This window comes from Aythya fuligula, chromosome 8 (assembly GCF_009819795.1).
Source record: "Aythya fuligula isolate bAytFul2 chromosome 8, bAytFul2.pri, whole genome shotgun sequence".
Classification (NCBI taxonomy): domain Eukaryota; kingdom Metazoa; phylum Chordata; class Aves; order Anseriformes; family Anatidae; genus Aythya; species Aythya fuligula.
The window spans coordinates 27951150-27977615 of record NC_045566.1 but is presented as its reverse complement, the minus strand read 5'-3'; the positions used below and the strand labels follow the sequence as shown (position 1 = coordinate 27977615).

Sequence of the window (26466 nt, the reverse complement as noted above, 5' to 3'; positions counted from 1 at the left end):
CGCTCCGTCACCCTCACCGTGAAGAAATTCTTTCGCATGTTGGTGCGCAACTTCCTGTGCTCCATCTTGCTCCACCTTGTTCTGTCCCCACAAACCACTGAAAAGAAGTTGGCCAAATCCCTCTGTCTCCCACACCTCAGGTATTTATACACATTGATGAGATCCCCTCTCAGTCTTCTTTTCTCCAGGCTGAACAGAGCCACGTCTCTCAGCCTTTCTTCATAGGGAAGATGCTCCAGGCCCCCTATCATCTTTGTGGCCCTCCGCTGGACTCTTTCCAGGAGATCCCTGTCTTTTTTTTTTGTACTGGGGAGCCCAGAACTGGACACAGTACTCCAGGTGAGGCTTGACCAGGACAGAGTAGAGGGGGAGGATCACCTCCATTACCTGCTGGCCACGCTCCTTTTCATGCACACCAGGATCCCATTGGCCCTCTTGGCCACCAGAGCACACTGCTGGCTCATGGTCAACGTGTCGTCCACCAGGACGGCCTTCTCCTCAGAGCTCCTCTCCAGCAGGTCGCCCCCCAGCCTGTATTGATACGTGCGGTTGTTCCTTCCCAGGTGCAGGACTCTACACTCGCTCTTATTAAACCTCATTTGGTTTCTTCCTGCCCATCTCTCCAACCTGTCCAGGTCTTGCTGAATGACAGCACAGCCTTCTGGCGCATCAGCCACTCCTCCCAGCTTTGTGTCATTGGCGTACTTGCTGAGGGCAGACATTATTCCCTCATCAAGGTCATCGATGAAGATGTTGAGCAACACCGGGCCCAACACCGACCCCTGGGGAAAACCGCTACTCACGGGTCTCCAGCCAGACTCTGCGCCACCGATCACCACCCCCTGAGCTCGGCCAGTCAGCCAGTTCTCAACCCACCTTACTGTCCACTCCTCTATCCCACACTTTCTTAGCTTTGCTAGCAGGATGTCATGGGAGACAGTATGGAAAGCCTTGCTAAAGTCAAGGTAGATCACATCCACTGCTCTCCCCCCATCTACCCAGCTGGTGATGCCATTATAGAAGGCAACAAGGTTGGTCGAGCACGACTTCCCCTTGGTGAATCCGTGCTGACTACTGCAAATAACATTCTTCTCTTTGAATTGCTTGGAGATAGCGTCCAGAACAAGTTGTTCCAACACCTTTTCAGGGACTGGGTGCAGCCCTGATCTTTCAAAAGCAGTGAACAGATTGGCGACCAAATTTTGAATTCACTTAAGAAGACAGTGACAGTAATTATTTTCTTTGACGTTCTAGAATGAAACAGACAGCAAAGACTGACTCTTCAATTGCTACATCACATAAAATAAATGCTGCACTCAAACATCATGGAACATTTGGATTGAGGAATGATTACAAGCAGGGATATATCCCTCTCTGTATTCTGCATGCCTTTATTGCCTAATACTTACAGAAACCACCGGTGGATATGTGTCATTTCAATCATTTTCCACAAAAGTTATGGTGGTTAGAGCTTGCAATCTTTATGGCTAGACGTTTACATTTGGGATTAGGTAATGTTCATCACATAGCTAGTATAGAATCACACACTTTGTGAGTGATAGACTGCACGTTAACATGAGCATGAAAAAAACACCTAAAGAGCAAACCAACATCAAAAATAAGATAAAAAATAAAAATAAAAATAAAAATAAAAATAGAAATATAAATAAAAATAAAAACAAAAAAAAAAAAAAAAATAAAAAAAAAAAAAAAACAAAAAATTAAAAAAAAAAAAAAAAAATAAAAATAAATAAATAAAGAGGTGGAACAGCCTGTGGAACAGCCAGCATGACCGTTAAATTGCAGGAAGCCACTGGGGATATCAGAGGGAGTACCGATCTTTTCTTTGATAAAGACATAAACGGAGTGTGAAGCAGGTCACACACTGGCTTGACTGATGTCAAAGTCTGGAATAACTGATTGGCGCAGCCGAGCTTCATCTGCTGACCTGGGCTCCACACTGGCTTTGCCCCAGAGAAAGGACATACTGCCGGCAAGCAGAGGCTGCCTGCCCCAGTGTGTTTGCTCCAGCTTACAGCTATGCGTGCACCTATCAGCCTTGGCATTGGAACATTTTAACTTGCTCAGGTGCTGGCTTCTTTTGTCTTATTTTTTATTTCCTTCTGTGTTTCTGAGATCTGGGAAATGCAGTGCTCTCTTGGTAACCTTAAGAGCTGCCAATGGTATGGCCCCCAGTTATGACATGATAATGCTACTATGACCCAGTTCATTAGGAGGAAAGACATCACTCTTCAGATTGATTGCCATTTATTGTTCACTGGGAACGGAGAGTCACAGGATCTTGAACACCAGGGAATCGCAAATGGGGGAAACAGCATACGTACAGACCACCGGGAGAGAAACAAATTCTGATTGAAGTTATAACTTGGCATCAACGTGAATTGCAACAAATGGATCTTCGTCAGTGTTACTGATCTGGAAGTTAGCCGTTCCATCCCCAGAAACATACACCTGCTTTCCAGTACACGCGTTGCCCTCCTTTTGTCCAGAAATAACATCACAGTAGGTACCAGCAGGCAGACCAGTTTGCAAATTGACGTTCATGTACCTGTGTGAAAATCAGTGAACGTTGCTTCTCTGTTGTTTTCAAAACAGATATTTGCAACTGGGTAAAGGAATCCTGAAGCTGATGCTATTGCATGACTTGGAAAGGCAATGCGATGCAAGGGAGTTACTAAGCCTGACCCTGCTTCTCTCCCTGCACTCCTTTTCCAGAAATGGGGAGGCCACTGTGTGAATCTAGATCAGGCTGTAGGAGTTGTTCTCATTGGAAGAAAAGAACAGGACAAAATCAAAGCATAAAAGAGCTTCACAACAGGACGCGTGCTGCTAAAGGTAATCCTAATTGTGATGAGCGTTCAATCCATTAGGGTTGAACGGGCTTGGACTGGCTTGGATTGGACAGGCAAGTTTGGATGAGGGAAGTGAGAGAGTGCCTGCCCTGCTCAGAACTACCAAAACTTCAGCTCCTACTGCTTCCATCCTTGGGCACTGCTCTGTCCACAGCCTCAGCCTCTTCTCATGTGAACTCATCTGTGGGTGTACTGGAGATGACACGGTATGTGAGGCAGACCACAGGAATGGGATGCTCAAGATGCTAACGAGCAATCTGTACATCTTCAGACGCTCCACTCAGACACCTCAGCCTTGCTTTCAATGTTCTCCATTCACCTGTCAGCGCTCTAGCTGAAAGACATCCCCCCTCCCAACACCTGAGCCATTATTGTTTTTTTCCCTCTTCCATTATTTTTTTTTCCCAAATTGCCCCACAGCTGAAGATAAAATACCTTTTCACAATGTTTATGCCTTATCATAAACCAAGCCATCTCTTTGCTGTGCACCCAAATTTGGGACTGTATTCTTTCCAGTCATATAAACAAAGATAATGTATCAGAAGTTAGCCCAGGCGTGACACGTGGACCCTCAATGGGAGCTCTGGAACATGAAATGAAAGGCATTATAAGACAAGAGGAACTCTAATAGGTCTCAGAGAATGAATGAATTCAGAGTGATTCAGCGGCATCTAGTACTCAGGATTAAGCCCAGCTCACATCTGGATACCAGATCAGCCACTCTCAGTCAAAGGCAGATGCATCACACAACACGTTGTGAGACTTGAACAGCTGAATCACACTGGTAATTGGAAATTGGCCTTATGTTTTTTCGTGTTATTTCACAGTGCCTACTACCAATTATTACAGTTTTTCATCACACAATCATGCAGAGTAACTGTTGCTCTACCTGACTTAAAGTGATGAGAGTTTCAAGTACATTCCTGTAGAGCACCTGGGTAAGCTTTCACCTTCCTTTAAGTGACCACCGATATATCCGAGTCAAGGAGGGAAATGCAAAATTAGATGTAAAGAGATAGTGCAGGTGAATTTTTGATGTCTGGCATAAAAATGAATTGGAAAGTCAAATGGATCCATTGCCTAAGCCTGTTCGGGATTTTCCTTCTATTTCCTCTTTCAAAGACCTTCCCGCTTTTCCGTGTGACATGATTTGAGGATCTCATTTGGAACTAATATATAATGTCAAGTTCCTAGTACAACACTCCCTGAATAAGCTGGAGTCAGGCCAATGATAAAACAGCACTCTGTGAGAATTCAAAAACAAGAAAATCCCTGACACTTAGTGAATAACTGTGAGAAATGCAAGAAGTCCACCAACAGGCATACCCACTCCAAGAGAAAATGTCATTACATTTTGTACCTGAACTGCCTCGATTATGTCCTTTCTAAACTAGCCATGACATTCCATATGTGTCAGATACATTCTTGTCTTTCCCAGAATTTGTGTTCAAGGATGAAATGCAAAAGCAGGTCATGTTTGCCCACCTGTTCATTTTCCTATCATAGAACTTACGAGAGGTCTTTTTCAACTACAAAAAAGAAACACTAAAATAGTAAATTGACTTTATTCTAACTAACAGCAATGACACATTGATTGGTAGGAAATTTGGTTCATTGGTTTCTATCTTCAGTACTGTCACAGTAGAATACAAACTGTTCCAAATGGGAGCAAGAGAGAATAAGGATTCTAACATCATAAGTAAAAGGAGTCAATTCATTCTGACAAAAATATGCACCAGCTCCATATATGACCTTGTCTACTCCAAAACAGAAAGCAACCAGTGAAGTGATTACAAATTGTGATTATGAGGATAGTGAGAACAAACCTATTTATAGTCATTATTACCAAGACCAACCCAATGCATGGTCAAATTTTAAAACACCGTTCCCTCGAGACTTGTATTAAGCTAAAGGTACGTTATTCAGCTACTCAAGCCTCACAACGTGTTGTGTGATGCATCAGCTATTGACTGAGAGAGGCTGGTCTGGTAGCCAGGTGTGAGTTGGGATTAATCCTGAGTGCTAGATGCCGCTGAATCCCTCTGAATTCATTCATTCTCTGAGACCTATTAGAGTTCCACTTGTCTTATAATGCCTTTCATTTCATGTTCCAGAGCTCCTATTGAGGGTCCACGTGTCACGCCTGGGCTAATTTCTGATACATTATCTTTGTTTATATGACTGGAAAGAATACAGTCCCAAATTTGGGTGCACAGCACACAGATGGCTTGGTTTATGATAAGGCATAAACATTGTGAAAAGGTATTTTATCTTCAGCTGTGGGTCAATTTGGGAGAAAAACAAAATGGAAGAGAGATATCCTCTCACTACCCAAACAATAACTGATAGTGTTTATCTCTGAGAAATCTGTCAGCTGCAGTAGGAACTTTGTCATCTTGCAGGAGTATAAATTGGCAGTGGAGAGACCACAGCCTTATGCTGAAGGCACCATGCAAGTCCTCCTTCTCCTCGCAGCCGTAGGGCTTTGCGGAGCGCAGTACAACTCCAACACTCAGGCTGGGAGGACATCTATTGTACATCTCTTTGAATGGCGCTGGGCCGATATTGCTCTCGAGTGTGAACGCTACTTAGCTCCTAATGGATTTGGAGGAGTTCAGGTACGTTGTTTCCTGCCCGTAGGTAGTGAAACTGCTTTGTAACATTTGATTAATAAACCGCAAAAGGCCAGAATCAGAGACAGCCAGCTCCAAGTAACTTTGGTGTGGAACGTGGGGATGGAAGTAGTAAATGCTGTTAGGCGCAACCAGAGATCCCGCCGGCCTGGGTCGGGTGTCTCTCCATCAGACCAGCTGCAAAGGTGCACGCTTTCCCCTGATGGGCTTCCCTTGGAAGGCTAAGTTTTCCTCTTCCCTTTTTACTGAGGCAAGTGTCTCAGCGTGGAGTTTTGGCTTTCCGAAGGATGTCTCTATTGCAGACAAAAGTAGTTCCTGTGGCTTCAGCCCTCCCATGTGCGTGCCCTTGGACAGCAGGCCCAGGCTGGACATGGGCAGCCCATGGGAACAAAAGAGAACTTCCTTGCTACCAGTCTACAAGACGGACATCTCGCAGACCCCAGCTTGTGCTGCAGGGAGGGAGAGAGAGCGAGAGAGACCGGGTCCGGCGCAAAGCCTGTCTCTCATGGGAATCCAGGACTAATCTTGGTGCATGTTTTGCACTTTGAACTTGAAACAGGAACTACTGGTTTCTTACTGAGGTCCATCATCTCATCGGCAGGTTTCTCCTCCAAATGAAAATATTGTCCTTACTAACCCATTCAGACCCTGGTGGGAAAGATACCAGCCCATCAGCTACAAGCTCTGCACTCGATCAGGAAATGAAGATGAATTCAGAGACATGGTGACCAGATGCAACAACGTTGGAGTAAGTGCCTTTAAAACACGTAACTGATACAGCGAGCAGTGTGGTTTCAACTGAGGGATGTCACTGCTCCTGTCCTCAAAGGAGGCAGAAATGGAGAATATGAAAGGGGAAAAAGGGTCGAATTAACAGTGATGTGGTAAAGCTCTGACTGTTGCTTCACAGCCCTACAAAGCATACTGAAGTGCAATCACTACGTTTCAGGTTTATATTTATGTGGATGCTGTCGTCAACCACATGTGTGGGTCTGCAGGTGGCTCAGGCACCCATTCAACCTGTGGAAGCTATTTCGACGCTGGGAACGAAAATTTTCCAGCAGTGCCGTACTCTGGCTGGGATTTCAATGATGGCAGATGTCACACCTCAAATGGAGAAATCCAGAATTATGGAGACATATATCAGGTAAATTTCTATGGGAAAACTGTGAATTCTTTTTTAACCTGTTCTATAAAGACTACTGTAAGGCCACACAAAGGGAGTAGGTGACCACAGATTCAGCGCTTCACCACCTGACCAGTGAATACAGTGAGCATCATAGATTTGTCTTCAGGGAAGGTACTTGTGGTGCACAGTATAGTAGGCACTGAGAAATCACAAACCTGCCCCACATGTTTCATGTGGGCATGCGCAGGACTGTGCGCCTGAACTGATGGAGCCCAAAGCACTCAGCTGCACCAGTGAGCTCTTCCTTACAGCTGCAAAACTCAGCTGAGCCTGATAAGGTGCCTCCTGGAAAACTGGCAGCAGTGCAAGATGCTACCCTGGCTGCGCGCGGTAGTGTTTTTGTACATGGAATGTGTGGCAGGTCTTTCTCAAGTTCACAGCTCAGCCTTCATCAGCTTTGCAATGATACGCTGTGCAGATTCCCATCTGGAATGCTGATGACATCAAGGTGGGGAGGTGATATTTTACTGACCACTGCTTTATAAGCTGCTGCATGGAGTGAGACCACAGTGCTCTTCATTACTTTCCTTTTCTCCTTTCTCTTTTTTCATTTCCTTTGTCATTTGTCCTTTATCTTTTCCTTTTTCTTTCCCTTCCTTTGTCTTTTTGCTTTTGCTTTTACTTTTCCTTTCTCCTTTGTCCTTTTTGTTTTTCTTTTTCCTTTTCTTATTTTTCTTTTCCATTTTCTTCTCCTTTTTTTTTTTTTTTGAATATGCTTTTGCTTTCCCTTTTCCATTCTCCATTCATTTCTCCTTTACATTGCTCAGTTTTCCTTTCACAGGTCCGTGACTGTCGCTTGGTTGGTCTTCTTGATCTGGCCCTGGAGAAGGATTATGTACGCTCAAAAGTTGCAGAGTACATGAATTACCTCATTGATATTGGTGTAGCAGGCTTCCGGATTGATGCTGCCAAGCATATGTGGCCTGGGGACATCAAAGCATTTCTGGACAAGCTGAATACTCTGAATACTCGATGGTTTCCTTCAGGAACAAAACCGTTCATTTACCAAGAGGTAATCTCCATGAATTTCCTTTCTGCTTCTCTTTGTGCATGTGTCTTTTCTACCTTCCTCCTCCTGAGGAGTGGCAGTGATGCCATGGGCCTGTTCCTACACACCAGGAAAGGCTGAGCTCCGCAGTCCAGTGGGTGAGTGATACCTGCCCTTCAGAAATGCAAGGCACCTTGAAATCTATGTGGGGATTTCTAATGGTCAACTAACTAGGAGGTGGTAGGCGGCAGCTTAGGGCAACTCTACAGCCCCTTCTTTCCACATGGTTACAACATGTATTGTACCAACTTTTGGCTGATTTGCCCAGCAGAAACGAACGTGCTGGGCAATGCATTTCTCTCAAGCTAAAAGATGAGGTAAAGTTGCTGAGTGAATGCAGCAATTTTGTCTATGTGGGACCAGAAAAGATGATTACCTTCTGCTTCCTGTACTAGGTAATTGACTTGGGTGGTGAGCCGATCACAGGCAGTCAGTACTTTGGAAATGGCCGAGTGACCGAATTCAAATACGGCGCAAAACTGGGGACAGTGATCCGCAAGTGGAATGGAGAAAAGATGGCCTACTTAAAGTAAGGGCACCCATCGTGCAGCTTGCCTAGGATATGCTGGATGCACAGCTTGGCGGGGTAGATTCAAGTCCTTGTGTTTTTGGCCAGGAACTGGGGAGAAGGCTGGGGCTTTGTGCCTTCTGACAGAGCCTTGGTCTTTGTGGATAACCATGACAACCAGCGGGGGCACGGGGCTGGTGGAGCTTCCATTCTCACCTTCTGGGATGCCAGGTAAGGAATGCGGGGTTGTCTGGCTGATGCCTCTTCCTCTTGCTGATTTGTTTGTCTCTTTGTTCCCTGGCACGCTTTCTCTAGCCACATCTCATTATGCTTTTGGCCCATCAGGCTTTATAAAATGGCCGTTGGTTTCATGTTGGCTCATCCGTATGGATTCACACGTGTGATGTCAAGTTATCGTTGGACAAGAAATTTTGTAAATGGCCGGGTAAGTTTGTAACAGTCAAGATTCATGTTTGCTAAACTTCTCAAGTGATTTCTCTGTCTAATCTTGGATCAGGTGGGTGTAAACCTGATCTTTAGTGAGGTTGGGGTTGGTCTGTTCTCCTACATGCCTGGTGACAGGACGAGGGGGAATGGGCTTAAGTTGCGCCAGGGGAGTTTTACGTTAGATGTTAGGAAGAACTTCTTTACTGAAAGGGTTGTTAGGCATTGGAACAGGCTGCCCAGGGAAGTGGTGGAGTCACCAACCCTCGAAGTCTTCAAAAGACATTTAGATGTATAGCTTAGGGATATGGTTTAGTGGGGACTGTTAGCGTTAGGTCAGAAGTTGGACTTGATGATCTTGAGGTCACTTCCAACCTAGAAATTCTGTGATTATGTGTGATTCTGTGAAAATTAGGAGCGCCATCCATCCCGCATTTTGATCTGCTTTTTCCAGTAAGAACTTTCAAATGTCTCTTTTCAATAAAAAGGACGTCAACGACTGGATTGGACCACCTAGCAACTCGGATGGATCAACAAAGTCGGTTACAATCAATGCGGACACCACCTGTGGCAACGACTGGGTTTGTGAGCATCGCTGGCGGCAAATAAGGTAGGAGACTCTGGAGCAAAATGCAGTAAAAGCAGTGACTTTTGCATGATGAGCCTCTTGGCTGTGGAGCTCTTGCAACTCCAGTGACAGCGATTCCTGGCATTTTCAGGAACATGGTTATCTTCCGTAACGTGGCAGACGGCCAGCCTTTCTCAAACTGGTGGGACAATGGCAGCAATCAAGTAGCTTTTGGCCGTGGCAATAAAGGCTTCATCGTCTTTAATAATGACGACTGGTAAGTTGGTGGGAGAGACCGTATCCCCAAGGAGAAGCAGAGCTCCCCAGATGGAACGCTGAAAGGGCTCAGGTGTTGGGAGGGGGGATGTCCTTCAGCTAGAGTGCTGACGGGTGAATGGAGAACATTGAAAGCAAGGCTGAGGTGTCTGAGTGGAGCGTCTGAAGATGTACAGATTGCTCGTTAGCATCTTGAGCATCCCATTCCTGTGGTCTGCCTCACATACCGTGTCATCTCCAGTACACCCACAGATGAGTTCACATGAGAAGAGGCTGAGGCTGTGGACAGAGCAGTGCCCAAGGATGGAAGCAGTAGGAGCTGAAGTTTTGGTAGTTCTGAGCGGAGCAGGCACTCTCTCACTTCCCTCATCCAAACTTGCCCGTCCAATCCAAGCCAGTCCAAGCCCGTTCAACCCTAATGGATTGAACGCTCATCACAATTAGGATTACCTTTAGCAGCACGCGTCCTGTTGTGAAGCTCTTTTATGCTTTGATTTTGTCCTGTTCTTTTCTTCCAATGAGAACAACTCCTGCTGCCTGAGCGAGATTCAGATAGTGGCACCCCACTTCTGGAGGGCTGATAAAGGAGTGCAGGGAGAGAAGCCGGGTCAGGCTTAGTAACTCCCTTGCATCGCATTGCCTTTCCAAGTCATGCAATAGCATCAGCTTCAGGATTCCTTTACCCAGTTGCAAATATCTGTTTTGAAAACAACAGAGAAGCAACGTTCACTGATTTTCACACAGGTACATGAACGTCAATTTGCAAACTGGTCTGCCTGCTGGTACCTACTGTGATGTTATTTCTGGACAAAAAGAGGGCAACGCGTGTACTGGAAAGCAGGTGTATGTTTCTGGGGATGGAACGGCTAACTTCCAGATCAGTAACACTGACGAAGATCCATTTGTTGCAATTCACGTTAATGCCAAGTTATAACTTCAATCAGAATTTGTTTCTCTCCTGTCCGTCTGTACGTATGCTGTTTCCCCCATTTGCGATTCCCTAGTGTTCAAGATCCTGTGACTCTCCGTTCCCAGTGAACAATAAATGGCAATCAAACTGAAGAGTGATGTCTTTCCTCTTAATGAACTGGTTCGTAATAGCATTATTACGTCAAAACCGTATGCTATGCCAGTAGTAGGAATTAGGGCGCTATCCCAAGCAATCCCAAATTTATTCTGATCAAAACGAGTGTTACAAGTGAACACTCTTAATTAAAGGTTACCGATTTGCTAGGAAGCGTTCTCTGGAAATGGTGACCATCAATAATTTGTTCATAACATATCTCATGAGTAAGACAACTGTTTTCTTCCAAGCAAATAACGCTGAGTCATTCGCTGTCTGTGCAGATGTGGCTTGACCAAAATCTTTCACTGCCATCTGGGTTGTCTTGTGCTATCCCACACTGCAAGCAACAGGCTCCGGGCAGTCAAGCAGCAACTGGAATGGGGAGCCAGCCTCTTTCAAAGGGGCAGGAGTGCTGCCTGGCCTGATCCCAGGGGCAAAAGACAGGTTTGCAATGGATATCCTGACAGAGAGTGGAGCACAGCGTATGCTCGTCTCCATGCTGCACTAGGTTGTTGTAAAGTTTTTTGTTTGTTTGTTTTGGTTGGTTGATTTTGGTTTTGGTTGGTTGCTTCCTTGATTGTTGTTTAGTTTTGGTTCCGGCCCATGTTGACATTCAGGTCTAACACTCAGAAACTGGATGGTTCTCTGCTAACTATTAGACAGACATTACCTAACCCCAAATGTAAAAGTCTAGCCATAAAGATTGCAAGCTCTAACCACCGTACCTTCTGTGGAAAACGATTGAAATGACCTACATGTACATCCACCTGAGGTGTCCATAAATAACAGGCAACAAAGGCATGCAGAATGCAGAGATCGTGGAATCACAGGATCATTAAGGTTGGAAAAGGCCTCCCAGATCATCTGGTCATCCCAGATCATCCCCCTACCACTAGGGTCACCCACTAAACCATGTCCCTATGCACCAAGTCCAATCCTTCCTTGAACACCCCCAGGGACGGTGACTCTACCACTTCCCTGGAAACCCATTCCAGTGCCTAACTGCTCTTTCTGAGAAGAAATGTCTCCTAATTTCCAACTTGAACCACCCCTGGTGCAACTTGAGGCCATCCCCTCTTGTCACTAGTAATGCGCAAGAGGAGGCCGGCCGCCAGCTCCCCACACCTTCCTCTAGGGTCGCTGTAGGGAGCAGTAAGGCCTGCACTGAACCTCCTCTTCTCTAGACTAAACAACCCCAGTTCTCTCAGCCACTCCTCATAAGACTTGTGTTCCAGACACTTTGCCAACTTTGTAGCCCTTCTCTGGACCAGCTCCAGGGCCTTGGTGTCCTTCTTGTACTAAGGGGCCCAAAACTGAACACAGTAGTCGAGGTGCGGCCTTGCCAAAGCAGAGTACAGGGAGCGGTCACCTCCCCGGTCCTGCTGGCTACACTATTCCTGATACAAGACAGGACGCCATCGGCCTTCTGGGCCACCTGGGCACACTGCTGGCTCGTGCTCAGGTGAGCATTGACCAACACCCCCATATCCTCTTATAATAATAATTGCTTTCCAGCCACTCGGCCCCAAGCCTGTGGCGCTGCATGGAGTTGTTGTGGCCAGAGGGCAGGAGCCAGCACTTAGCCGTGTTGAACGTTATCCCCTTGGCCTCTGCCCATCAATCCAAGCTGTACAGGTCCCGCTGCAGGGCCTTCCTACCCTCTGGCAGATAGACACATCTCCCCAGCTTGGCATCATCTGTCAGATGGATGTGTCTTGGCTTGTGATCATGTCTGAATCCAAATCTTCCATCATGTTGGACTGCAGCGTGTATTTTACGTGATGTAGAAATTGAAGACTCGGCCTCAGCACTGCACGTACCACTGGAATTAATACTCTATATTAACACATGCAAGTAGGATTTCTGCCTTTAAACTGGTTCACAAGGTCTAAGTTGAGTATGCCTGAGAAAGACCTACATTTCACTTTTACCTTTGGAACAGCCGGCACGAGCATTAGTTTGCATGAAGACTTAATGGTACCACTGCATAGAAAGCAGAAGAAATAATAATGAAGAAAACAGTGCTAACTAATTCTGAAAAACCTGAAGATCAGCAATAATCTTGACAGTACCTCTAGGTTTCCTGACTCATCTCAAAGACCTGTTGTTGTTCAGGAAGACACTTGCTTTTTTCACCTTCTTTGTATTGTTTTAGGAAGCAAATATGTACCAAAAAGAGCTTGAAACAAAAGGAACAAAAACAAACGCTGGGTCACAGAATCACAGAATCACTGAATCGTAGGGGTTGGAAGGGACCTCAAAAGATCATCGGGTCCAACCATGCTGCCAAAGCAGGTTCCTTAGAGCAGGCTGCCCAGGTAGGCGTCCAGACAGGCCTTGAATATCTCCAGAGAAGGAGACTCCACAACCTCCCTGGGCAGCCTGTTCCAGCGCTCCGTCACCCTCACCGTGAAGAAATTCTTTCGCATGTTGGTGCGCAACTTCCTGTGCTCCATCTTGCTCCACCTTGTTCTGTCCCCACAAACCACTGAAAAGAAGTTGGCCAAATCCCTCTGTCTCCCACACCTCAGGTATTTATACACATTGATGAGATCCCCTCTCAGTCTTCTTTTCTCCAGGCTGAACAGAGCCACGTCTCTCAGCCTTTCTTCATAGGGAAGATGCTCCAGGCCCCCTATCATCTTTGTGGCCCTCCGCTGGACTCTTTCCAGGAGATCCCTGTCTTTTTTTTTTGTACTGGGGAGCCCAGAACTGGACACAGTACTCCAGGTGAGGCTTGACCAGGACAGAGTAGAGGGGGAGGATCACCTCCATTACCTGCTGGCCACGCTCCTTTTCATGCACACCAGGATCCCATTGGCCCTCTTGGCCACCAGAGCACACTGCTGGCTCATGGTCAACGTGTCGTCCACCAGGACGGCCTTCTCCTCAGAGCTCCTCTCCAGCAGGTCGCCCCCCAGCCTGTATTGATACGTGCGGTTGTTCCTTCCCAGGTGCAGGACTCTACACTCGCTCTTATTAAACCTCATTTGGTTTCTTCCTGCCCATCTCTCCAACCTGTCCAGGTCTTGCTGAATGACAGCACAGCCTTCTGGCGCATCAGCCACTCCTCCCAGCTTTGTGTCATTGGCGTACTTGCTGAGGGCAGACATTATTCCCTCATCAAGGTCATCGATGAAGATGTTGAGCAACACCGGGCCCAACACCGACCCCTGGGGAAAACCGCTACTCACGGGTCTCCAGCCAGACTCTGCGCCACCGATCACCACCCCCTGAGCTCGGCCAGTCAGCCAGTTCTCAACCCACCTTACTGTCCACTCCTCTATCCCACACTTTCTTAGCTTTGCTAGCAGGATGTCATGGGAGACAGTATGGAAAGCCTTGCTAAAGTCAAGGTAGATCACATCCACTGCTCTCCCCCCATCTACCCAGCTGGTGATGCCATTATAGAAGGCAACAAGGTTGGTCGAGCACGACTTCCCCTTGGTGAATCCGTGCTGACTACTGCAAATAACATTCTTCTCTTTGAATTGCTTGGAGATAGCGTCCAGAACAAGTTGTTCCAACACCTTTTCAGGGACTGGGTGCAGCCCTGATCTTTCAAAAGCAGTGAACAGATTGGCGACCAAATTTTGAATTCACTTAAGAAGACAGTGACAGTAATTATTTTCTTTGACGTTCTAGAATGAAACAGACAGCAAAGACTGACTCTTCAATTGCTACATCACATAAAATAAATGCTGCACTCAAACATCATGGAACATTTGGATTGAGGAATGATTACAAGCAGGGATATATCCCTCTCTGTATTCTGCATGCCTTTATTGCCTAATACTTACAGAAACCACCGGTGGATATGTGTCATTTCAATCATTTTCCACAAAAGTTATGGTGGTTAGAGCTTGCAATCTTTATGGCTAGACGTTTACATTTGGGATTAGGTAATGTTCATCACATAGCTAGTATAGAATCACACACTTTGTGAGTGATAGACTGCACGTTAACATGAGCATGAAAAAAACACCTAAAGAGCAAACCAACATCAAAAATAAGATAAAAAATAAAAATAAAAATAAAAATAAAAATAGAAATAAAAATAAAAATAAACATAAAAATAAACAAAAAAAATAAAAAAAAAAACAAAAAAAAAACAAAAATAAAAATAAAAATAAATAAATAAAGAGGTGGAACAGCCTGTGGAACAGCCAGCATGACCGTTAAATTGCAGGAAGCCACTGGGGATATCAGAGGGAGTACCGATCTTTTCTTTGATAAAGACATAAACGGAGTGTGAAGCAGGTCACACACTGGCTTGACTGATGTCAAAGTCTGGAATAACTGATTGGCGCAGCCGAGCTTCATCTGCTGACCTGGGCTCCACACTGGCTTTGCCCCAGAGAAAGGACATACTGCCGGCAAGCAGAGGCTGCCTGCCCCAGTGTGTTTGCTCCAGCTTACAGCTATGCGTGCACCTATCAGCCTTGGCATTGGAACATTTTAACTTGCTCAGGTGCTGGCTTCTTTTGTCTTATTTTTTATTTCCTTCTGTGTTTCTGAGATCTGGGAAATGCAGTGCTCTCTTGGTAACCTTAAGAGCTGCCAATGGTATGGCCCCCAGTTATGACATGATAATGCTACTATGACCCAGTTCATTAGGAGGAAAGACATCACTCTTCAGATTGATTGCCATTTATTGTTCACTGGGAACGGAGAGTCACAGGATCTTGAACACCAGGGAATCGCAAATGGGGGAAACAGCATACGTACAGACCACCGGGAGAGAAACAAATTCTGATTGAAGTTATAACTTGGCATCAACGTGAATTGCAACAAATGGATCTTCGTCAGTGTTACTGATCTGGAAGTTAGCCGTTCCATCCCCAGAAACATACACCTGCTTTCCAGTACACGCGTTGCCCTCCTTTTGTCCAGAAATAACATCACAGTAGGTACCAGCAGGCAGACCAGTTTGCAAATTGACGTTCATGTACCTGTGTGAAAATCAGTGAACGTTGCTTCTCTGTTGTTTTCAAAACAGATATTTGCAACTGGGTAAAGGAATCCTGAAGCTGATGCTATTGCATGACTTGGAAAGGCAATGCGATGCAAGGGAGTTACTAAGCCTGACCCTGCTTCTCTCCCTGCACTCCTTTTCCAGAAATGGGGAGGCCACTGTGTGAATCTAGATCAGGCTGTAGGAGTTGTTCTCATTGGAAGAAAAGAACAGGACAAAATCAAAGCATAAAAGAGCTTCACAACAGGACGCGTGCTGCTAAAGGTAATCCTAATTGTGATGAGCGTTCAATCCATTAGGGTTGAACGGGCTTGGACTGGCTTGGATTGGACGGGCAAGTTTGGATAAGGGAAGTGAGAGAGTGCCTGCCCTGCTCAGAACTACCAAAACTTCAGCTCCTACTGCTTCCATCCTTGGGCACTGCTCTGTCCACAGCCTCAGCCTCTTCTCATGTGAATTCATCTGTGGGTGTACTGGAGATGACACGGTATGTGAGGCAGACCACAGGAATGGGATGCTCAAGATGCTAACGAGCAATCTGTACGTCTTCAGACGCTCCACTCAGACACCTCAGCCTTGCTTTCGATGTTCTCCATTCACCTGTCAGCGCTCTAGCTGAAGGACATCCCCCCTCCCAACACCTGAGCCCTTTCAGCGTTCCGTCTGGGGAGCTCTGCTTCTCCTTGGGGATACGGTCTCTCCCACCAACTTACCAGTCGTCATTATTAAAGACTATGAAGCCTTTATTGCCACGGCCAAAAGCTACTTGATTGCTGTCATTGTCCCACCAGTTTGAGAAAGGCTCGCCGTCTACCACGTTACGGAAGATAACCATGTTCCTGAAAATGCCAGGAATGGCTGTCACTGGAGTTGCAAGAGCTCCACAGCCAAGAGGCTCATCATGCAAAAGTCACTGCTTTTACTGCGTTTTGCTCCAGAGTCTCCTACCTTATTTGCCGCCAGCGATGCTCACAAACCCAGTCGTTGCCACAGGTGGTGTCCGCATTGATTGTAACCGACTTTGTTGATCCATCCGAGTTGCTAGGTGGTCCAATCCAGTCGTTGGCGTCCTTTTATTGAAAAGAGACATTTGAAAGTTCTTACTGGAAAAAGCAGCGCAAAAAGCAGGATGGATGGCGCACCTAATTTTCACCCACCCGATCCAGGATTGGACAGAGAAATCACTTGAGAAGTTTAGCAAACATGAATCTTGAGCGTTACAAACTTACCTGCCCATTTACAAAATTTCTTGTCCAACGATAACTTGACATCACACGTGTGAATCCATACGGATGAGCCAACATGAAACCAACGGCCATTTTATAAAGCCTGTTGGGCCAAAAGCATAATGAGACGTGGCTAGAGAAAGCATGCCGGGGAACAAAGAGACAAACAAATCAGCAAGAGGAAGAGGCATCAGCCAGACAACCCCGCATTCCTTACCTGGCATCCCAGAAGGTGAGAATGGAAGCTCCACCAGCCCCGTGCCCCCGCTGGTTGTCATGGTTATCCACAAAGACCAAGGCTCTGTCAGAAGGCACAAAGCCCCAGCCTTCTCCCCAGTTCCTGGCCAAAAACACAAGGACTTGAATCTACCCCGCCAAGCTGTGAATCCAGCGTATCCTAGGCAAGCTGCACGATGGGTGCCCTTACTTTAAGTAGGCCATCTTTTCTCCATCCCACTTGCGGATCACTGTCCCCAGTTTTGCGCCGTATTTGAATTCGGTCACTCGGCCATTTTCAAAGTACTGACTGCCTGTGATCGGCTCGCCACCCAAGTCAATTACCTAGTACAGGAAGCAGAAGGTAATCATCTTTTCTGGTCCCACATAGACAAAATTGCTGCATTCACTCAGCAACTTTACCTCATCTTTTAGCTTGAGAGAAATGCATTGCCCAGCACGTTCGTTTCTGCTGGGCAAATCAGCCAAAAGTTGGTACAATACATGTTGTAACCATGTGGAAAGAAGGGGCTGTAGAGTTGCCCTAAGCTGCCGCCTACCACCTCCTAGTTAGTTGACCATTAGAAATCCCCACATAGATTTCAAGGTGCCTTGCATTTCTGAAGGGCAGGTATCACTCGCCCACTGGACTGCAGAGCTCAGCCTTTCCTGGTGTGTAGGAACAGGCCCATGGCATCACTGCCACTCCTCAGGAGGAGGAAGGTAGAAAAGACACATGCACAAAGAGAAGCAGAAAGGAAATTCATGGAGATTACCTCTTGGTAAATGAACGGTTTTGTTCCTGAAGGAAACCATCGAGTATTCAGAGTATTCAGCTTGTCCAGAAATGCTTTGATGTCCCCAGGCCACATATGCTTGGCAGCATCAATCCGGAAGCCTGCTACACCAATATCAATGAGGTAATTCATGTACTCTGCAATTTTTGTGCGTACATAGTCCTTCTCCTGGGCCAGATCAAGAAGGCCACTCAAGCGACAGTCGCGGACCTGTGAAAGGAAAGAAGAGCAAGTTAACGGAGAAGGAGAAAGGAAAAAGGTAAAGGAACATGAAAAGTACAAAGGAAAGAGGTTAAATATGGGGGACAAAGGAAAGGAAAAAGGAAAAGGGAAAAGGGAAAGGGAAAGGGAAAGGGAAAGGGAAAGGGAAAGGGAAAGGGAAAGGGAAAGGGAAAGAACAAAAGAAATGGGAGAGAAGAGAGAGGAGAGAGAAAGGAAGAGAGAGGAGAGAGGAGAGATGTGAGAGAGGAGAGAGGAGAGATGCGAGAGTGGAGAGAGGAGACAGGAGAGAGGAGACAGGAGAGCGGAGATAGGACAAAGGGGAAGGTAATGAAGAGCACTGTGGTCTCACTCCATGCAGCAGCTTATAAAGCAGTGGTCAGTAAAATATCACCTCCCCATCTTGATGTCATCAGCATTCCAGATGGGAATCTGCACAGCGTATCATTGCAAAGCTGATGAAGGCTGAGCTGTGAACTTGAGAAAGACCTGCCACACATTCCATGTACAAAAACACTACCGCGCGCAGCCAGGTAGCATCTTGCACTGCTGCCAGTTTTCCAGGAGGCACCTTATCAGGCTTAGCTGAGTTTAGCAGCTGTAAGGAAGAGCTCACTGGTGCAGCTGAGTGCTTTGGACTCCATCAGTTCAGGCGCACAGTCCTGCGCATGCCCACATGAAACATGTGGGACAGGTTTGTGATTTCTCAGTGCCTACTATACTGTGCACCACAAGTACCTTCCCTGAAGACAAATCTATGATGCTCACTGTATTCACTGGTCAGGTGGTGAAGCGCTGAATCTGTGGTCACCTACTCCCTTTGTGTGGCCTTACAGTAGTCTTTATAGAACAGGTTAAAAAAGAATTCACAGTTTTCCCATAGAAATTTACCTGATACATGTCTCCATAATTCTGGATTTCTCCATTTGAGGTGTAACATCTGCCATCATTGAAATCCCAGCCAGAGTACGGCACTGCTGGAAAATTTTCATTCCCAGCGTCGAAATAGCTTCCACAGGTTGAATGGGTGCCTGAGCCACCTGCAGCCCCACACATGTGGTTGACGACAGCATCCACATAAATATAAACCTGAAACGTAGTGATTGCACTTCAGTATGCTTTGTAGCGCTGGGAAGCAACAGTCAGAGCTTTATCACATCACTGTTAATTCGACCCTTTTTCCCCTTTCATATTCTCCATTTCTGCCTCCTTTGAGGACAGGAGCAGTGACATCCCTCAGTTGAAACCACACTGCTCACTGTATCAGTTACGTGTTTTAAAGGCACTTACTCCAACGTTGTTGCATCTGGTCACCATGTCTCTGAATTCATCTTCATTTCCCGATCGAGTGCAGAGCTTGTAGCTGATGGGCTGGTATCTTTCCCACCAGGGTCTGAATGGGTTTGTAACGATGATATTTTCATTTGGAGGAGAAACCTGCAGATGAGGTGATGGACCTCAGTAAGAAACCAGTAGTTCCTGTTTCAAGTTCAAAGTGCAAAACATGCACCAAGATTAGTCCTGGATTCCCATGAGAGACAGGCTTTGCGCCGGACCCGGTCTCTCTCGCTCTCTCTCCCTCCCTGCAGCACAAGCTGGGGTCTGCGAGATGTCCGTCTTGTAGACTGGTAGCAAGGAAGTTCTCTTTTGTTCCCATGGGCTGCCCATGTCCAGCCTGGGCCTGCTGTCCAAGGGCACGCACATGGGAGGGCTGAAGCCACAGGAACTACTTTTGTCTGCAATAGAGACATCCTTCGGAAAGCCAAAACTCCACGCTGAGACACTTGCCTCAGTAAAAAGGGAAGAGGAAAACTTAGCCTTCCAAGGGAAGCCCATCAGGGGAAAGCGTGCACCTTTGCAGCTGGTCTGATGGAGAGACACCCGACCCAGGCCGGCGGGATCTCTGGTTGCGCCTAACAGCATTTACTACTTCCATCCCCACGTTCCACACCAAAGTTACTTGGAGCTGGCTGTCTCTGATTCTGGCCTTTTGCGGTTTATTAATCAAATGTTACAAAGCAGTTTCACTACCTACGGGCAGGAAACAACGTACCTGAACTCCTCCAAATCCATTAGGAGCTAAGTAGCGTTCACACTCGAGAGCAATATCGGCCCAGCGCCATTCAAAGAGATGTACAATAGATGTCCTCCCAGCCTGAGTGTTGGAGTTGTACTGCGCTCCGCAAAGCCCTACGGCTGCGAGGAGAAGGAGGACTTGCATGGTGCCTTCAGCATAAGGCTGTGGTCTCTCCACTGCCAATTTATACTCCTGCAAGATGACAAAGTTCCTACTGCAGCTGACAGATTTCTCAGAGATAAACACTATCAGTTATTGTTTGGGTAGCGATCTGGGTATCACTCTTCCGTTTTGTTTTTTCCTGAATTGCCCCACAGCTGAAGATAAAATACCTTTTCACAATGTTTATGCCTTACTATATACCAGTATGTGCTGTGCACCCAAATTTGGGACTGTATTCTTTCCAGTCATATAAACAAAATAATGTATCAGAAGTTAGCCCAGGCGTGACACGTGGACCCTTGAGGGGAGCTCTGGAACATGAAATGAAAGGCATTATAAGACAAGTGGAACTCTAATAGGTCTCAGAGAATGAATGAATTCAGAGGGATTCAGCGGCATCTAGCACTCAGGATTAATCCCAGCTCACATCTGGGTACCAGATCAGCCACTCTCAATCAATCTAAAATAGTAAATTGCCTTTATTTTAACTAACGGCAATGGCACATTTATTGGTGGGAACTTTGGTTCATTGGTTTCTATCTTCAGTACTGTCACAGTAGAAGACAAACTGTTCCAAATGGGAGCAAGAGGGAATAACGATTCTGACATCGTAAGTAAAAGGAGTCAATTCATTTATACAAAAATCTTCACCAGCTCCACATATGACCTTGCCTACACTTCAACAGCAAGCAACCAGTGAGGTGATTACAAATTGTGATTACGAGGATAGTGAGAAAAAATCTATTGATTGTCATTATTACCAAGACCATCCCAATGCATGATAAAATTTTAAAACACCGTTCGCTCGAGACTTGTATTAAGCTAAAGGTATGTAATTCAGCTGCTCAAGTCTCACAGTGTGTGGTGTGATGCATCTGCTATTGACTGAGAGAGGCTGGTCTGGTAGCTAGGTGTGAGCTGGGATGAATCCTGAGTGCTAGATGACAAGCCTCTATCAGTCATTATCTTTGTTTATATGACTGGAAAGAATACAGTCCCAAATTTGGGTGCACAGCACATACTGGTATATAGTAAGGCATAAACATTGTGAAAAGGTATTTTATCTTCAGCTGTGGGGCAATTCAGGAAAAAACAAAACGGAAGAGTGATACCCAGATCGCTACCCAAACAATAACTGATAGTGTTTATCTCTGAGAAATCTGTCAGCTGCAGTAGGAACTTTGTCATCTTGCAGGAGTATAAATTGGCAGTGGAGAGACCACAGCCTTATGCTGAAGGCACCATGCAAGTCCTCCTTCTCCTCGCAGCCGTAGGGCTTTGCGGAGCGCAGTACAACTCCAACACTCAGGCTGGGAGGACATCTATTGTACATCTCTTTGAATGGCGCTGGGCCGATATTGCTCTCGAGTGTGAACGCTACTTAGCTCCTAATGGATTTGGAGGAGTTCAGGTACGTTGTTTCCTGCCCGTAGGTAGTGAAACTGCTTTGTAACATTTGATTAATAAACCGCAAAAGGCCAGAATCAGAGACAGCCAGCTCCAAGTAACTTTGGTGTGGAACGTGGGGATGGAAGTAGTAAATGCTGTTAGGCGCAACCAGAGATCCCGCCGGCCTGGGTCGGGTGTCTCTCCATCAGACCAGCTGCAAAGGTGCACGCTTTCCCCTGATGGGCTTCCCTTGGAAGGCTAAGTTTTCCTCTTCCCTTTTTACTGAGGCAAGTGTCTCAGCGTGGAGTTTTGGCTTTCCGAAGGATGTCTCTATTGCAGACAAAAGTAGTTCCTGTGGCTTCAGCCCTCCCATGTGCGTGCCCTTGGACAGCAGGCCCAGGCTGGACATGGGCAGCCCATGGGAACAAAAGAGAACTTCCTTGCTACCAGTCTACAAGACGGACATCTCGCAGACCCCAGCTTGTGCTGCAGGGAGGGAGAGAGAGCGAGAGAGACCGGGTCCGGCGCAAAGCCTGTCTCTCATGGGAATCCAGGACTAATCTTGGTGCATGTTTTGCACTTTGAACTTGAAACAGGAACTACTGGTTTCTTACTGAGGTCCATCACCTCATCTGCAGGTTTCTCCTCCAAATGAAAATATCATCGTTACAAACCCATTCAGACCCTGGTGGGAAAGATACCAGCCCATCAGCTACAAGCTCTGCACTCGATCGGGAAATGAAGATGAATTCAGAGACATGGTGACCAGATGCAACAACGTTGGAGTAAGTGCCTTTAAAACACGTAACTGATACAGTGAGCAGTGTGGTTTCAACTGAGGGATGTCACTGCTCCTGTCCTCAAAGGAGGCAGAAATGGAGAATATGAAAGGGGAAAAAGGGTCGAATTAACAGTGATGTGATAAAGCTCTGACTGTTGCTTCCCAGCGCTACAAAGCATACTGAAGTGCAATCACTACGTTTCAGGTTTATATTTATGTGGATGCTGTCGTCAACCACATGTGTGGGGCTGCAGGTGGCTCAGGCACCCATTCAACCTGTGGAAGCTATTTCGACGCTGGGAATGAAAATTTTCCAGCAGTGCCGTACTCTGGCTGGGATTTCAATGATGGCAGATGTTACACCTCAAATGGAGAAATCCAGAATTATGGAGACATGTATCAGGTAAATTTCTATGGGAAAACTGTGAATTCTTTTTTAACCTGTTCTATAAAGACTACTGTAAGGCCACACAAAGGGAGTAGGTGACCACAGATTCAGCGCTTCACCACCTGACCAGTGAATACAGTGAGCATCATAGATTTGTCTTCAGGGAAGGTACTTGTGGTGCACAGTATAGTAGGCACTGAGAAATCACAAACCTGTCCCACATGTTTCATGTGGGCATGCGCAGGACTGTGCGCCTGAACTGATGGAGCCCAAAGCACTCAGCTGCACCAGTGAGCTCTTCCTTACAGCTGCTAAACTCAGCTAAGCCTGATAAGGTGCCTCCTGGAAAACTGGCAGCAGTGCAAGATGCTACCTGGCTGCGCGCGGTAGTGTTTTTGTACATGGAATGTGTGGCAGGTCTTTCTCAAGTTCACAGCTCAGCCTTCATCAGCTTTGCAATGATACGCTGTGCAGATTCCCATCTGGAATGCTGATGACATCAAGATGGGGAGGTGATATTTTACTGACCACTGCTTTATAAGCTGCTGCATGGAGTGAGACCACAGTGCTCTTCATTACCTTCCCCTTTGTCCTATCTCCGCTCTCCTGTCTCCTCTCTCCTGTCTCCTCTCTCCACTCTCGCATCTCTCCTCTCTCCTCTCTCACATCTCTCCTCTCTCCTCTCTCTTCCTTTCTCTCTCCTCTCTCTTCTCTCCCATTTCTTTTGTTCTTTCCCTTTCCCTTTCCCTTTCCCTTTCCCTTTCCCTTTCCCTTTCCCTTTCCCTTTCCCTTTTTCCTTTTTCCTTTCCTTTGTCCCCCATATTTAACCTCTTTCCTTTGTACTTTTCATGTTCCTTTACCTTTTTCCTTTCTCCTTCTCCGTTAACTTGCTCTTCTTTCCTTTCACAGGTCCGCGACTGTCGCTTGAGTGGCCTTCTTGATCTGGCCCAGGAGAAGGACTATGTACGCACAAAAATTGCAGAGTACATGAATTACCTCATTGATATTGGTGTAGCAGGCTTCCGGATTGATGCTGCCAAGCATATGTGGCCTGGGGACATCAAAGCATTTCTGGACAAGCTGAATACTCTGAATACTCGATGGTTTCCTTCAGGAACAAAACCGTTCATTTACCAAGAGGTAATCTCCATGAATTTCCTTTCTGCTTCTCTTTGTGCATGTGTCTTTTCTACCTTCCTCCTCCTGAGGAGTGGCAGTGATGCCATGGGCCTGTTCCTACACACCAGGAAAGGCTGAGCTCCGCAGTCCAGTGGGCGAGTGATACCTGCCCTTCAGAAATGCAAGGCACCTTGAAATCTATGTGGGGATTTCTAATGGTCAACTAACTAGGAGGTGGTAGGCGGCAGCTTAGGGCAACTCTACAGCCCCTTCTTTCCACATGGTTACAACATGTATTGTACCAACTTTTGGCTGATTTGCCCAGCAGAAACGAACGTGCTGGGCAATGCATTTCTCTCAAACTAAAAGATGAGGTAAAGTTGCTGAGTGAATGCAGCATTTTTTGTCTCTGTGAGTCCAGAAAAATGATTACCTTCTGCTTCCTGTACTAGGTAATTGACTTGGGTGGCGAGCCGATCACAGGCAGTCAGTACTTTGAAAATGGCCGAGTGACCGAATTCAAATACGGCGCAAAACTGGGGACAGTGATCCGCAAGTGGGATGGAGAAAAGATGGCCTACTTAAAGTAAGGGCACCCATCGTGCAGCTTGCCTAGGATACGCTGGATTCACAGCTTGGCGGGGTAGATTCAAGTCCTTGTGTTTTTGGCCAGGAACTGGGGAGAAGGCTGGGGCTTTGTGCCTTCTGACAGAGCCTTGGTCTTTGTGGATAACCATGACAACCAGCGGGGGCACGGGGCTGGTGGAGCTTCCATTCTCACCTTCTGGGATGCCAGGTAAGGAATGCGGGGTTGTCTGGCTGATGCCTCTTCCTCTTGCTGATTTGTTTGTCTCTTTGTTCCCCGGCATGCTTTCTCTAGCCACGTCTCATTATGCTTTTGGCCCAACAGGCTTTATAAAATGGCCGTTGGTTTCATGTTGGCTCATCCGTATGGATTCACACGTGTGATGTCAAGTTATCGTTGGACAAGAAATTTTGTAAATGGGCAGGTAAGTTTGTAACGCTCAAGATTCACGTTTGCTAAACTTCTCAAGTGATTTCTCTGTCCAATCCTGGATCGGGTGGGTGAAAATTAGGTGCGCCATCCATCCTGCTTTTTGCGCTGCTTTTTCCAGTAAGAACTTTCAAATGTCTCTTTTCAATAAAAGGACGCCAACGACTGGATTGGACCACCTAGCAACTCGGATGGATCAACAAAGTCGGTTACAATCAATGCGGACACCACCTGTGGCAACGACTGGGTTTGTGAGCATCGCTGGCGGCAAATAAGGTAGGAGACTCTGGAGCAAAACGCAGTAAAAGCAGTGACTTTTGCATGATGAGCCTCTTGGCTGTGGAGCTCTTGCAACTCCAGTGACAGCCATTCCTGGCATTTTCAGGAACATGGTTATCTTCCGTAACGTGGTAGACGGCGAGCCTTTCTCAAACTGGTGGGACAATGACAGCAATCAAGTAGCTTTTGGCCGTGGCAATAAAGGCTTCATAGTCTTTAATAATGACGACTGGTAAGTTGGTGGGAGAGACCGTATCCCCAAGGAGAAGCAGAGCTCCCCAGACGGAACGCTGAAAGGGCTCAGGTGTTGGGAGGGGGGATGTCCTTCAGCTAGAGTGCTGACGGGTGAATGGAGAACATCGAAAGCAAGGCTGAGGTGTCTGAGTGGAGCGTCTGAAGACGTACAGATTGCTCGTTAGCATCTTGAGCATCCCATTCCTGTGGTCTGCCTCACATACCGTGTCATCTCCAGTACACCCACAGATGAATTCACATGAGAAGAGGCTGAGGCTGTGGACAGAGCAGTGCCCAAGGATGGAAGCAGTAGGAGCTGAAGTTTTGGTAGTTCTGAGCAGGGCAGGCACTCTCTCACTTCCCTCATCCAAACTTGCCTGTCCAATCCAAGCCAGTCCAAGCCCGTTCAACCCTAATGGATTGAACGCTCATCACAATTAGGATTACCTTTAGCAGCACGCGTCCTGTTGTGAAGCTCTTTTATGCTTTGATTTTGTCCTGTTCTTTTCTTCCAATGAGAACAACTCCTACAGCCTGATCTAGATTCACACAGTGGCCTCCCCATTTCTGGAAAAGGAGTGCAGGGAGAGAAGCAGGGTCAGGCTTAGTAACTCCCTTGCATCGCATTGCCTTTCCAAGTCATGCAATAGCATCAGCTTCAGGATTCCTTTACCCAGTTGCAAATATCTGTTTTGAAAACAACAGAGAAGCAACGTTCACTGATTTTCACACAGGTACATGAACGTCAATTTGCAAACTGGTCTGCCTGCTGGTACCTACTGTGATGTTATTTCTGGACAAAAGGAGGGCAACGCGTGTACTGGAAAGCAGGTGTATGTTTCTGGGGATGGAACGGCTAACTTCCAGATCAGTAACACTGACGAAGATCCATTTGTTGCAATTCACGTTGATGCCAAGTTATAACTTCAATCAGAATTTGTTTCTCTCCCGGTGGTCTCTACGTATGCTGTTTCCCCCATTTGC

At 46.5% G+C, this 26466-nt stretch overlaps 3 protein-coding genes across 3 annotated transcripts; 2 read left to right on the top strand and 1 right to left on the bottom strand.

The window, feature by feature from the left end:
* Positions 1-5323: 5323 nt before the first annotated feature.
* On the top strand, positions 5324-10601 carry LOC116491971 (pancreatic alpha-amylase). Its single transcript, XM_032192348.1, has 10 exons — positions 5324-5491; positions 6108-6254; positions 6456-6653; positions 7477-7707; positions 8139-8272; positions 8360-8482; positions 8597-8696; positions 9184-9305; positions 9415-9540; positions 10284-10601. Exons 1-10 carry the CDS (start codon positions 5324-5326, stop codon positions 10471-10473), a joined length of 1539 nt encoding a protein of 512 aa, XP_032048239.1. The 3' UTR covers positions 10474-10601.
* A 4748-nt stretch (positions 10602-15349) lies between these two features.
* Positions 15350-20259, bottom strand: LOC116491972 (pancreatic alpha-amylase-like). The gene is made up of 10 exons (XM_032192351.1): positions 20092-20259; positions 19329-19475; positions 18930-19127; positions 17799-18029; positions 17234-17367; positions 17024-17146; positions 16810-16909; positions 16529-16650; positions 16294-16419; positions 15350-15557 (listed from the first exon to the last, which is right to left on the bottom strand). The coding sequence occupies exons 1-10, from the start codon at positions 20257-20259 to the stop codon at positions 15368-15370; spliced, it is 1539 nt and encodes a 512-aa protein (XP_032048242.1). The 3' UTR covers positions 15350-15367.
* A 1261-nt stretch (positions 20260-21520) lies between these two features.
* Positions 21521-26423, top strand: LOC116491973 (pancreatic alpha-amylase-like). Its single transcript, XM_032192352.1, has 10 exons — positions 21521-21688; positions 22305-22451; positions 22653-22850; positions 23745-23975; positions 24407-24540; positions 24628-24750; positions 24865-24964; positions 25124-25245; positions 25355-25480; positions 26217-26423. The coding sequence occupies exons 1-10, from the start codon at positions 21521-21523 to the stop codon at positions 26404-26406; spliced, it is 1539 nt and encodes a 512-aa protein (XP_032048243.1). The 3' UTR covers positions 26407-26423.
* Positions 26424-26466: the final 43 nt, after the last annotated feature.